Raw genomic sequence first — 14,859 nt, 5'->3', positions numbered from 1 at the left:
TCTTTGTTAACAGTAATCCAGCTGCACGTCTTGCACTGCGCACCATCAAGCGGCTCTCCAAGCTCGTCCAGCGGCTGCGCGGGCTCGTCCAGGAGCTCAATTGCGCTTAGAGCGACAGTCTTAAATTGACTGAAGCGCTCAAGTATTTGTCGCCGTAGCGCAGCAGATGCAGCATGGTGTTTACAGAGATGCGCATCCAGACTCACTACTGCTGTGCAGTGCTGCTTGCAAACAATAACACTAAAGTCTTCAAGAAAGCTAAATACGCTGTCGCAGTTGCTGAGCGCAAGCTGCTGCAGCCACTTGCGGGAGTTCGCAGTGTTGCTGCTTATAATGTTTGCCTGTTAGGGTGCTGTTGCTCGGCTGTCCCACACAAGCTCCATTGTGCAGAAACCCTAACCCTACTTACCAAAACAGCACTGCGTTTTACTAAAGTTACAGACCAAACGCTTAGCGTTGCTGCGCAAAGTACGTAGAAATCGAGTTTGTATGAGACGTTTTTTGATCCAAGTAAAAATTGATCGCGATTCAGGGGTGTTAGGGTTGCGCGAGGGACCACCAAAATGTGCTTCTTGATTAAGCGAAAACCCTAACGCTAAACCTGTTTCGCTGCGATTTGGTGTCCTCCACGCGCCCTTATATCGGGTAGGGCCTCTCTCGTCACCTCATATTGGGTAGGGCCTCTCTCGTCACCTCATATTGGATAGGGTTATACTAGTACTCTAGATTCTATAATACTATTACTATTAGTAAGTTATTCTTTTATCCTAACTTCTATCTAGAGCCTAGTACTCTATATAATAAATTATATAAGTTTATAGTAGAGAACTATAACTTACCTATTATCTTAGAGGTTAATAAAAACTTTAGTAATATTATTAAAGCTCTATATACTATATATACTTATATTAAGCTATTAGTTAAGGTAGGCATATATTTAGTTATACTCTTTACTACTACTATAGATAGTATAGGTTAGGCATTTAATCTAGTTACTTATATTATTAATAACGTGTAGCTAATAGGTATTATTATTTATAACTAGAGATAAGGTAACTTTGCCCTTTACCTTTAGGTAGAGATGCTAAGAAGAACCTTATATTTAATAGTTAAGTATATCTAGCAGGTATAGAATAGTTTAGCTAGAGAATAGTTTAATTACTAAGTAGTTTAACTATACTATAGTAAGAGTAGTTATCTATAGGCTAGGATATAATAATTATAGGTAGGATACTATATATATAAGTTATTAATAGTTAGTATAGAATAGATAAAGTGCCTTATTTACTAATATAATATTAAAAAGTTTCTACTATTTAGTACTCTTAGTATAATATTAGAATTTTAGTGCTTAGAGTATAGTATTAGGTAGATATCTATTAAATGCATTCTTCTAATAGAACTGCTAGAAAAAAATAATTATTTAGATTATATAACTAAAGGATAAGAGGCTTATTCTAGGTTCTAGGTTCTGTTATATATAACTTAGAATAAGCTTCCCCTCTTTCTCTAGTATAATATAGGTATTATAGTAGTATTTAAGATAGGTATAAATATTTTAGCTATCTAAGTAGATAGAAATATATAGAGGTATATAGTTAGTTTTAAGATTAATAGTATAGATACTAGATTTATAGTTAGATACTAGATTTATAGTTAGATACTAGATTAATAATTTAATAGTTACTAGATAAATAGTTATTTATAGGATTTATAGTTAAGTATTACTAGATTTATAGTTAAGTATTACTAGATTTATAGTTAAGTATTGCTAGATTTATAGTTAAGTATTACTAGATTTATAGTTAAGTATTACTAGATTTATAGTTAAGTATTACTAGATTTATAGTCTAGTATTACTAGATTTATAGTTAAGTATTACTAGATTTATAGTTAAGTATTACTAGATTTATAGTTAAGTATTACTAGATTTATAGTTAAGTATTACTAGATTTATAGTGCCTTTTTAGTATATATATACTAGCTTAGCATAGATTCCTAATAGGAATCTCTTAACTTAATATTTATAGGCCTAGGTCTACTCTTTAGTATTTAGGCTTAGTTCTAGTTAAATAGTATTAAATTATAGCTACTCTTAAGTCTCTAGCTACTAGTATAGAGGTTATTATAGGTTTATACCTTAAGTATATTTTAATTATATACTAATTACTATCTAGGCTACTAATATAGTTACTTAAGCTACTACTAATAATAATAATAATAATAATAATAATAATAATAATAATAATAATAATAATAATAATAATAATAATAATAATAATAATAATAATAATAATTAAAGGTCTAGTATAGAGAGTAATAGTTAGTTCTAGTTTAATAGTTTAGTGCTAGTTCTATATATATAAAGTGCTAACGTACCTCACGGGCTAATGGATCACACGGGTCAATGGATCACTTTTGCCAAGACCCTCCCCCATCACACCCTACTTTGGCCCGCATCCGCCCACTATGGGCCAGTATAAGGTAAAACAACCTGTGTTATTACTCAGAGACTACATCTGCATTATTCTTGCACGTTCGCGCGTTGTGCCCTGTCTCTCCGCACGTTCTACACCGTCGTTGGGATGGTTCGCCTCCTTCAGCGCGCACCCTCTTCTTTGGCTTCTTACCATCACCACGAGCGCCGAACTCCTTTAGGGTAGCTACACGCTGGGATTCCTCAATTGTAAGGGTCCCTTCCTGCTGAATCCGCCTTCTTTTATGTGATTTGCGTTCTGTTGCAGCTGCTAGAGCTGCCTGAAGCTCAGTGCGCTCTTTCTTAAGCAAAGCCAGCTCGTGCGCTACCTTTGCTCCCCCCTTTGCATAGTGCTCAAGCGCGCTATAAACAGAATTTGGTGAGCTGCCCTGCTGCCTCTTATACTTGTCTCGAATTAGAGTCGATTGCGACTCAAATTCAATTAGGTTTTTGGGGGTTTGGGATTGCCACAGCTCGTTGTTGGTGGGTAGTTGGGGTGATGGAGTCCGCAGCTTCACATTAAGGGTTGAAATGACCCGTTGTGGGTCAAAAGGGACCAGTCCAGCCCCTCGGAATCCTCCTTGGATGTTGCTAGAGGTAATAGCTTTATTGTAGGCCTCTTTGAAGCATGGCAGGAACTCATGCTTTGTAATGTGGTTAATCCGGTTGCGCATAAGCCCTTCGGCTTGGCGCCCGTACGCCTGCTTCAAAGGGCCAAAACAACCCACATCAAGAGGCTGGAGGAGGTGCGATGAGTGAGCAGGCATACATAGAGATATAATCTGGTTGGCCTTGCAGTATTGGTGGAAATCCAGTGATAGGTGGCTCTCGTGGCCGTCTACTATAAGCAGACGGTAGGTCCCTACAGTGCGCTTCTTTGTATGCGCATCAAAGTGCCTTAGCCAGTTGGAACTAAGCTGATTTGTAGTCCAGCCGTTTTCAGAGACTCCAATAACCCAGTCTGGCGGCAGAGTTTGATCCTTAGTCCAGCTTGACAGGTGGTTGCGTGCCTTGAAGATGATGAAGGCTGGAATAGCCCACCCTGTGGCATTGATGCCCTGGATGACTGTTGCCCACTCTCGGTTGCCCGGCTGGACTTGCTTAGCTCGTCCTGGCTTCTCTGCATCTGTGACAACTGCTCCAGGGGTTATCTGGCCCATCATGAAGCCAGTCTCGTCAAAGTTGTACGTGTCGTCGTCTAGTATACCATACTTGGCTTTGGTATTGGCTACTAGGTCGAACCAGGCCTGTATAACCTCTGAATCCTCACAGAGGGCTCTCTTATAGTCATACTTGCGACTAAACCTCACTCTGAGCCTTGGTTGACGGTTGACGAACGTTTTGGGCCAGTTCTGCCCAACATGGGGCATTCCACGCTCTTCTCGCAGCAAATTGGCCATTGCAGCCACATCTGAGAGGCGGGGAGGACTTCCTCGGTCAATGAGGTTAAGAACGTAATCAACAATCGCCTCCTCCTCATACTTGTTCAGATTCCGTCGATTGGCCATAGAATCAGCTCGTGAGGACTGTCCAGCGCATCGCCGGCTTAGGGTACTTTGGGGCACGTTGTAGATAGCTGCAGCGCGTCGCTGTGAGATTTTCGCGGCTTGTTTGATAGCCTGAAGCGCAAGCTGTATCTGACGTTCTTTTGACGCGTCTAATTGAGGTTGGTGGGGGGGCATTTAGATGGTGATGGTGTTTTGGTGTGGTCTTGGCAAAAGTGATCCATTGACCCGTGTGATCCATTAGCCCGTGAGGTACGTTATTTATACTTTTAGTCTATCTTAATAATACTCTTAAGCCTAAGGCTAATTAATATAATTACTTTCTAAATACTTTTATCTTACTTTTATCTTATACTTTACTTTTAGGCTACTATTTCTAGATTTATACTTTTAAACTATCTTATCTATATTATTAAAGTCTAATACTAGGGTCTAGGTATCCTATAATTTATTATAGCTAACCTATCTTAAAAGGTACTATAGTTAGCTGTTATAAGTTCATTTTCCTAGAATCTTTTCTACTTTCTAGACTTCTTCTCTTTTAGGTATTACTTTAAGTAAGTAGATATTATTCTAGTTTTCTAATTAAAGTTTCTATTATTTAAGGAGTAATATATAAAATATATTATATATATAATTTAATAGTAGAAGTAGTAAGTAATATATCTATATTCTAACTATATCTTATACCTAGAAGGGTCTAATAAACTTACTTTATAACTTCTTACTAAGTTAATAAGTAAGGTTAATATATTTTATACTTAGTAGAATAAAATTCTTTAGGTAGTATATCTTCTCTTTATACTTTTTATTATAATACTATATTTAATATTTATAGGCTTTCTATAGGTATATTATAAGTACTATTTTTATATTATATATACTCTTTACTTACTTTATTATACTAGGTACCTCTTTTTCTTACTTCTTATCCTTAGGAGGTATAGTAAGTAGTAAGTACTTTCTAAATACTATATAGAAAGAAGTAAGTCTTATAGAATTATATACTAAGTTATTATAAGTAAATTAGGCTATAAAATATAGGCTAACCTAGTTATTCTGCTTCTTTTTAATAAATATTTAAAGGTACTATTTAAAAGTCTAATTCTAGTATTTAGTTTACCTATCTATTTATAGATAGAAAGTAGTACTAAGCCTATACTTTATCTATAGCTAGTAGTAGATTTTAGTCTAGAAAGTAAATATAAATACTAATCCTTAATTAGATATAATACTTTTCTAGACTCTAAATTTTAAGATTATATTTATAAAGTAAGCTTCTATAAACTATTTAGTATCTTAGGTCTTTAAAGTAAGTATATAGAGTACTATCTTTAAGAAGTAGTAGATAATTATAAGGATTATATTAAATATATAACCTAAAGAATCTTTTAAAGGTAGTAAGCCTATAATAAAGTTAAGTATAACTTTTTTAAAGATATTCTTTAGAGTTAGTAAAGAAGATAACTATCTATATTTACTATATCTTAGAGCTTTACTTCTTTAGTAAATAGTATATATTTATATATAATTCTAGATATCTTTACTTATAAAGAGCTAATAGTAGCTTCTCTTAATAAGCTTAAGTATCTTATATATACTAAAGTAGCTAGCTATATATAAATTATAATTCTAGAATAAGATTTCTTACCTAATAGCTAGTTTATCTAGAATATATATTCTACTATTATATCTTAAGACTTTATTATTATTTATATACTATACTTATACTAGTCTATATTTTTAAGTACTCTTCTCTTTTTCTAAGCTTTTAATTTACTTCTATATAAAGGTATCTCTTTACTAGAGCTAGTATATAACCTTAGTAAAGAATTAAGACTCTATTATTATAGGTTTACTACTAACTAGTACCCTAGCTAGTAAGTATAGTATATATAGTATATATCTTATAGTACTAGTAGTAAAGACTATACTAGTTTTATAAATTTTAGCTAAAGATATTTTACTTATACCTAATAAGCTATACTTATATATAGATTCTCTTACTTTACTAAAATAATTCTTTACTAGTAGCTTCTACTATAGAGTAGGTAGTAGTTAAGTTAGTAATAGGTTCTTCTATTTATAGTCTACCTTTCTTAATAGTTTATTAGTAGAGTTTATTTTTTTTAACCTATATTCTACTTTAAAATTAAAGGCTTCTAGGTATATTACTTAGTAAGCTTACTATAAGTTAAGCTTCTAAGTAGTATAGATACCTTATAGGTTATTATAATCTATAAGAACTTAAATTATATATTAAGTACCTTTAAAGTAATATCTCTACTACTTAAAGCTATATATAATAGCTAGTAGTTTAAAATTATAAACCTTATAGTTTAACTTAGTAGCCTATAGTTTCTTTAAGGTAAATACTATTAGGTGCTACTTATAATCTTTAAATAGCTAGAATAGAATCTTTAAAATAGTAAAGTTAGAAGTATTAGTCTCTAAGTAGATTACTAGTATAGTATTAAAGTATTATAGTATAGGTATACTTAAGAAGTATACTTTTAGTAACTTAAAAGAAGTATTAGTAGCTAGGTTCTAGTAGAATTCTTAGACCTTTTTAAAGAGATTAGTAAGAGAAGTAGTTTCTCTAGTATATTCTTCTATAAAATATTAATAGAAGTTAGTAAATTCTAGAAAGAATTAAAGTTTCTTAATATTTATTAGCTATAGCTATTTAGTAATAGTACTTACTCTTATAAGATTAGTATAGATATCTTATATACTAATAATAAATCCTAGAAAGTATACTTAGTCTAAAGTAAAGGTGCACTTCTAGAGGTTAATAAAGAGTTAAGCCTTATATAAGAACTAAAGTATAGTATATATAGTATACTAGTAGATCTTAATATTATTACTATATAAGTAGATAAGTATATTATCTAAGTAAACTATATAGATATAGTCTAGATATTTAGTAAGGGCCTTATTAATATATACTTAGAAGCTAGTAGGGGTATTAGTAAGCCTAAATAGTATAACTAGGTACTTAAAGTAGCTATATCTAGTTTTAAAGGCTATTTTCTACTTATCTTCTACCTTAATCTATAATTAGTAGTAGGTATTATAGAGATTAAGAGTTATATAGTAGTATATGCCTAATAAGTAATCTAAAGTCTCCCTAATTAAAAGTAGTAGGTAATAATCCTTAATTATAATAGTATTTAGTCCCTTATAATCTATATAGAGGCATAATATATTATCTTTCTTTAGAATAAAGAGTATTAAGGCACCTATAAGGCTAGTGCTATATTAGATCTAACTATTCTAGAGTACTTATTTAAGATATTCTTAGAGTACCTATAGCTTATATAAAGAGAGGTTATATAGTAGTCTATATAGAGGCTTCTTACCTTCTATAATTAGTATTATATAGTCTAATAACTTAAAATTTAGTAGAGTAGAAGTAGCTTTCTTATTAAAAATATTAGTATATTTACTTAAAGTATCTAGGATATATACCTTCTATACTATATATGCTTTATAGATATAGGTATTATACTTTAAGTTAATACTAGTAGTTTAGAGTACCTCTAGAAGAAGTAGATTCTACTCTTCCTCTAGTTTCTAGATAGAAACTAGTTTAATACTAGTAGTAGTATATCTCTACTACTAAGTCTAGGTACTATAGTTAAGGTTAACCTATTTTTATTATAAAAAGGGGTTTCCTAGGAGAAGTAGGGCTCTTTTCTTATTAATACTATATATAGTAGTCTATATTAAGTATTCTATACCTATATTATTAGTAATATATACCTATATTATATATATAGTATAAGTACTTTACCTCTATAATCTAATCTAGCTTAAATATAGAAGGTTAGCACTCTCTAGTAGGGTAAGGCCTATCTCTATAGCTACTTATTAGCTAATAAGGCTAATATTAGCTTAGGGATCTAGAATAACCTCTAGGTAGTAATTAAGAGTTATATCTCTAGATATAATATATATATATTTTATACCTAGTAAGATTATAACTTAGGTATACTTTACTATCTCTAGGTTTAGAGTAAGGCTTTATCTTTTCCTATTTAGTTAATATAGATAAGAATCTAATTTAGGTTAGAAGTGCTTTTATACTTATTAGTATAGTACCTTACTTTCTAATACTTGAAATAGGTAACTATTGTCTTATTATAAGTTAGTTTATTAGAGAAAGATAAAGTTTTATTCTTAAGGCTTTATTTCTTATATTTTCTATCTTTCTTACCTTATAGGTAGTGCTTCTATAGAGGGGATGCTTAGTATAGGTTATACTTAAGTATAGAGCCTAATACTATAAGGTTCTCTCTAGTAGCTAGTACCTAGTAGTAGTTAGTAATTACTTATTAAATTTCTAGCCTAAGCTTAGAGAAGAGGTACTAAATATATTATTATTTAGTATAGGGAGTAAGTTACTTCTTTAGAATATCTAGGTAGATAGTAAAGGTATAAACTATTTAATCTTTTTATTATAGAGCTTATATATATACTATAGCTACTTTTAAAGTATAGTTAATAGAATCTAAAAGTAAGTCTAGTAAATATTACTTAAAGTAATTCTAGGTAAGGTCTATATTATTTACTTTAAATATATACTTATAGTATATGTACTATAGTTCTCTTAGGTTACTAGTAAGATACTATATTATCTAGATAACTTTATCCCTATCTTAGTAGAACTCTTAGGAAAGTAGGTAGAATACTATTTTATAGAAGTAGAAGAACTCTCTATACTCTCTAAGAGTTTTACCTTTATATTCTATAAGGTCTCTTAGTTTAAGTATATATTTTACCTTTAGAGTAATAAGTATTAGAGATATGCCCCTCTTATATACTACCTTATTAAGGTGTTTCTAGGTATTATCCTCTATCTTAGTAGAGGTTATAAGGGTTATAGTCTTTTTACCTACCTCTAGGAGTATAATTTCTACCTCTAGTTCCTTAAGTTATTAAAGTTTTCTAAGCTTATTATATTATACTTCTATAGCTTAGATATGCTTCTCTAGTATTATAATAGTAGATATTATAGAAGTTAATAATAATTTACCTTATATAAGGGTTATTAATAAGTCTCCTTTAGTTAGTAGGTTCTCTAAGAGTTACTAGAGAGCTCTAGGGGGTAACCTCTAGCTATTTAACCTTATTAATAGGCCTATCTCTAGAACTATTAATTTTAAAGTATTATTATATAAGGTTCTAGTTATAGGTAATAGTACTTACTTTATACTAGAGTAGATAGTTAGGAGATAAGTAGGTCTATTATATAATAAGAATAATACTTAATAAGTTAATACTTATATTTAGTATAGGTTTTATATAGGTTACTTACTAACAATACTAACTCTAGTTAGAATAGGTACTAAAATACTAATACTATAATAAATATTATAATAGGTATTATAGATAGTCTACTCTATACTACTTATTATTACTTCTTACCTTTAAAATAGATAGATTATATCTATACTTCTTAGTATAAAACCCCTTTAGTTCCCTAATAGTATTTATCCTTAAGAACTAATTAAATAGTACTTATAAGCTTTACTTAAAGTATAACCTTAATAATACTATCTAGAATACTTATACTTTCTATATATATACTAATAGCTAATAGCTTATTTAGTAGAAAAGTAGATAAATAACTATAAAATAGCTAGCTAATAGTATTAAATACTTATAAAATAAGTTCTAGCTATTTAAAAAGTAGTTAAAGAAAAAAAATATACTACTAAGAGGCTTTATAAACTATTATAATATAGAACTTACTAAGAAGTAGTAGAATAAAAAATTATATAAGATAAACTTTAAGAAAATAAAGTAGATTAAGATAGAAGTTAATTTAAAAAGTATATTTAAAGTAAGTAACTAAAGTATTCTATATTTATAAATAGTTTTAAATAAAGCTAATAGTATAATAAAAAAACTTTAGTTAACTATAATACTTATAGATACTTATATAATATTACTAAAGTATCTACTTTTACCTAATCTTTATTTACTATATAGATATATACCTAGGTAGCCTTTTCTAATTTATAATACTCTTAATATATATATAACTATAGAGTATATAGTTTTTATTATACTTTTTAAGAATATAGAGTATCTATACTCTACTAATAATTATAATAATATAGTCTATCTAAGAATCTAGCAAGTATACTTATTTAAAGTAACTTTTCTTAGTAAAAAAGGATTACTTCTACTCTTTTATATTTAACTCTAAGAGATACTTAAATATTAGTTTTATAAGATAGTAGCTAGAACTATATATAAGAATAATAGTAGTAATAGCCTATTAGCTATATATCTTTAGCTAACTACTAGGTATTAAGCACCTTCTCTACCTTTTAAGGTTAGATACTAAAAATAGTAGTGCTATTAGAAAGAGCTGCTTATATAGAGGCTTATATCTAACCTATAGTTAGAGGCTTATTATTAGTATAAGTATAGCCTATAGAGCTTCTATATTAAGCTAGAATTAGTTAAAGAGATAGATTCTAGCTTTAAATAGTCCTATAAGCATATTAATTAGTAGATATAAGACTTAGTAGAATATAGAGATAATCTAAAAGGTATTAACTATATTACTCTACCTAAGATTTAGTTTAAGGTATGCTATCCTAGAAGAAGACTTACTTTTAACTATACTGCCTATATATTACCTAAAGAAGTGAACCCCTCTCTAATATAGCTTAAGTATAATAGTAATAATTTTTTCTTCTATATCTACTAGTATATAGAATTTAATTTTATCTATAATATAAGAGTTAATATATAATAACTACCTATAGATATTATAGTTACTATATAGTAGACTCTTAAACTCTAATCTATAATAAAAGTACTCTATACTTTCCTTATAATTAATACTAGTCTATTTAGGTACCTAGAATAGTAGGTTAGTTCTTATTTAGTTAGAGTATAAGGATTTTAATCCTTAAAGATAGAGGTCTTATTAGTCTAAGATAATATAAGTTATAGCCTCTATAAAAACACTACTTAAAGCCTTAGTATAATCTACTTTTATATACCTATATACCTAGTTAGGTTTTACTAGAGCTAGTAGTGCAAAGATATAGTTATATATAATTAACTCTTTTAAATAATTAAATATTGCTAATATAGCTATAAGGTCTAATTTAAACTTAGGATTTTAATACTGCTTGCAGGTATCCTAGACATAAGAGAAGAGTACTATTTAATTCTTGTTAAGACAACACTTATACTAGATAAATTCTAATAAGTTATATCCTCTATATATAGCACTAAAGATATTAAATAGCATTTAATAGTGTCCTAATATAATATATACTATATTAGTAATAGTAACTTTCTGCTAGATCTATATCCTTTTAAAATATATACTTCTAAAAAGATTATTAATAACTTCCTAGAGTCTCCTATTGTTAAGATATAGAAGGTTGTTATTATTACGTCCTAATAGTTAAGATAAGGTTATTATCTTTCCTTAATAGCCTCTTGTAAGAGAAACCTAGATTATCTTAGCTATTAATAGAAATATAGACTTCTTTAGCCGCTTAAAGAGTATATATAGAATTAGGTTGTCTTCTTTTATACCTTGTTATAGTTGTTTGCACTAGAGAAATGCAAGTAGATATAACACCTAGAATATAACTAAGGTAAAGGAACACAAATTTCTAAGCTAGACAAGCGTTAATTCTGCGTTAGTATAGATATTGCGCATCTTTAATACCTAAGATGCTTTCTTAGTGATGTTCCCCTAATTAATGTAGATAGCATTAACCTAGAGCACTTGCGTCTTAGATGGTTAACAGAAGGCTTCTAGAGCTAATGCAAGATTAAGAGTAACTTTAATTGTGAATGTTCTGCAAGATATCATAGTGACTCCTTTAGACTTCCTCTACTTGTAGGAAAGCGCTTTATATAGAGGGTGTTAATTAAGTAGAAAGTGAAAAATTGAGCATTGTAATCCTGATGAGGTGCTATCGCTGTGGAGATAGAGTAGTTGAAAGCTCGTCTTGTTGGCCAGCGAAGAGTAGACGTACGTGCCAGGCATAGTCCGGTCGTGAAGCTTGTGAGTCGACAACAGATGGAAAACATTTGGTTTTGGGAGGTCGCCGATAGTACGCGGCGCGTTACTATAGCTTGAAGGCTGGATTAGGCTGATTGCAGACTGACCGGTGCGGGGTAACGCAAGCATTCAGTCACCGGAATCACAACAAGAAGTCATGATGATTCGAACAAAGACGAGCGTCACATAGTGATTGTGCTTCTACTAGACGCATAATGCTATGTACCCAGAAGCATAGGTGTTCACGCTGTCATCGTGATTGAAAAAAGCCCTCATTGTGGTGGCTGCCAGTCCCAACTAGGGAAATTTGCTCACCTACTGAGACGCCCTATCGAGAAAAGCAGAGCGGAGTTAGTGAGGCGCATAGCGAATCAGTTGTAGGGTAGAGTGCAGCTAGACCGGTGAGCAAAATTTAGTGGTACCTACCCACCGACCTTAAGGTATTTCAGGCCATCTCCTCCGGCCCTCTAGCTTAGTTCACAATCAAGCTATACTTCTAACATCATATATGCTGAACGTCCTGGCATCGTCTCAGAATGCCCACCTCTCTTTGTGCAGCCTGTCGCAGCATCGATGCAAACCTCTTCTCACCCGCTCTGGATGATCCAGTGTCCCTGGATCGCCCTGGGTGGTTGCATTTACCCCTAAAGTGGATCGAAAGAAGTGCTCATGCAGGGTGTCCGTTATGCACCTGTCTGATCGCAAGCGCTAATTCGTCGCATTTACCGGAAAACGTTCTTGAGTGTACACGGGTACAACTGAAGCGAGCTATGATCGATCCGAATCAAGCCATCGTAATGTTAGTTGGCTCGGACGATGTATCCCATACTTACTTCTCTCGTATACCTGCCCATCTTTGTAAGTTCACCCTGGAGCCTTATCAGAGCTGGTTCTTAATTCTACTTTTGACAGGGACCCTGCCGAAGGCAAAGCTAGGTGGACCGTGTTGTGACGTCGACTTGATGTCTTCCTGGGTCAAAGACTGTGTTCAATATCATCCGCAATGCGCGAGGGGCTCAGCGGAATCTCTCCCGCCCACACGTCTTCTTGATTTGGAAGCTTTCGAGCAATCTAATGATCTTCAGTTGGTAACATTTGATACGAAGAACGTCACTGCGAAGTATGTCGCTCTGAGCCATTGCTGGGGGCAAGCTTCCCAGCGCCCTCTAACGACTACGACTGGAAACATCGCCCAACACTTGCAGCGCATACACTTCTTCGACCTGCCGCTGACTTTCAAAGATGCCGTCGAGGTGACCCGCCGGTTGGGTCTGAGGTATCTATGGATCGATTCACTCTGCATCGTCCAAGGTGATGCCAAAGAATGGGCCTTGGAAGTAAGTAAAATGGCGTCTGTCTACGGGAATGCACTAGTCACGCTCTGCGCTTTGAGCTCTGTCGACAGCAAATCTGGCTGCCGCGTCTCCAACCGACAGGCCACAACGCAGGATCATCGTTTCTTTGATTTTGATGCAGGCCCTTACCGCATCCGAATTTTCGAGCAAGGGATCAGGAAATGGTACGAAGAGTATGGAGATAACCCATACCGACATCGTGAATATGGAAACAATCCCCTGCGGACACGAGCCTGGACGTTACAAGAACGGGAACTATCTACAAGGAACATCCACTTCTCTGAAAACCTTGTGCTCTGGGAGTGCAAAACTCTGAAAGCCTCCAGCGAGATGCCCTGGGACAATCTGAAGCCTATGGATGACATCCAACCATGGCCCGTCAAGATCTCCATCGATGAGAGTGTGTCGTGTGATGGGCCACTGTGGGTCAGAGACCGGTGGTATGAGCTTATGGAGGACTATATGTCGCGAAACCTTACCAATGAGCACGACAAGTTACCGGCACTGTCGGGACTTGCTCAAGACTTCCAGCGCAAGATACCCTCAAATCGATATCTTGCAGGACTTTGGTTCGATCACCTACCGCGCGCCTTACTCTGGAGGACGGGTCCCAATGCGCACAGACCGACATCATGGCGCGCACCAAGCTGGTCCTTCCTGTCAGTGGATGGAAACATGAGTTATGAAAGCCAAAGGGTCGCAAATTGTGGTGGATCAGGGCCGGAGCAAGTTCTCGATGACTATCGCCCGACGGGTCTACGTGTCCTTGACTGCGATACCCACTTCACCAGTACAGATATCTACGGCGCAATGAGTGGAGCAGAGCTGTTGCTACGCGGAAGGATCATGCAACTCGAGGTCAAGCATCAATGCACGAAAGATTGCGAGGATCATCGTACCTCCGCAGACCCATGGCACGAGCTAGAGACGACGTCTGGCTCCATAGCAGGGGTCATCCACTTTGACGTCAGCGACGAATCTGCTGGTTGTCACCAGATATGGTGCCTTCCAGTGTGCTGTGATCCGGCTTATTCTGTGGTCATCAACCCACTTGAGAAACGTTCGACCGGAGACATAGGCCAAGGCGGTGCAACAGTCATGGGTCTTGCTTTGCAGAAAATTGGTGAGATGAGCAATGTCTTCCAGCGAGTGGGAATATTTCGATGGACGGAGGAATCGTTGTTTGATGGCATCACTGTGTCTGATCTTAGATTGATTTGAGAATTCTTACTTGTCGATCATACACGTAGGACGTCGTCACTGTTGAAAATCTTCTGGTGTTTTCACACCTGCACACCTTAAAATTATGTGGCTTTTCCTGGATCACTGTAGCTACTATTGTCGTAACATCAGCATGTAGGTGAAAATTGTGTATTTTCTACTGGCCAGTTATAACGGCTTAGGTCGCCATCCAAGTCGTTACAATATTTCATCATATGACTTACCTCACGATTCCAAAATAATGCCCACACCTGA

The 14,859-nt window shown here is 33.6% G+C and overlaps 1 protein-coding gene across 1 annotated transcript; it reads left to right on the top strand.

Annotated features, from left to right (window-relative positions):
• Nucleotides 1-12,990: 12,990 nt before the first annotated feature.
• Nucleotides 12,991-14,604, top strand: C7974DRAFT_431475 (heterokaryon incompatibility protein-domain-containing protein; the record flags this gene model as incomplete). Its single annotated transcript, XM_046144781.1, has 1 exon — nt 12,991-14,604. The coding sequence occupies one exon, from the start codon at nt 12,991-12,993 to the stop codon at nt 14,602-14,604; it is 1,614 nt and encodes a 537-aa protein (XP_046002235.1).
• Nucleotides 14,605-14,859: the final 255 nt, after the last annotated feature.

The sequence above is a fragment of the Boeremia exigua genome (genome assembly GCF_020726555.1).
Source record: "Boeremia exigua strain MPI-SDFR-AT-0100 chromosome Unknown C7974scaffold_2, whole genome shotgun sequence".
Taxonomy (NCBI): domain Eukaryota; kingdom Fungi; phylum Ascomycota; class Dothideomycetes; order Pleosporales; family Didymellaceae; genus Boeremia; species Boeremia exigua.
Note: the sequence above shows the minus strand (reverse complement) of the source record. Positions and strands in the feature narration are given on the sequence as shown.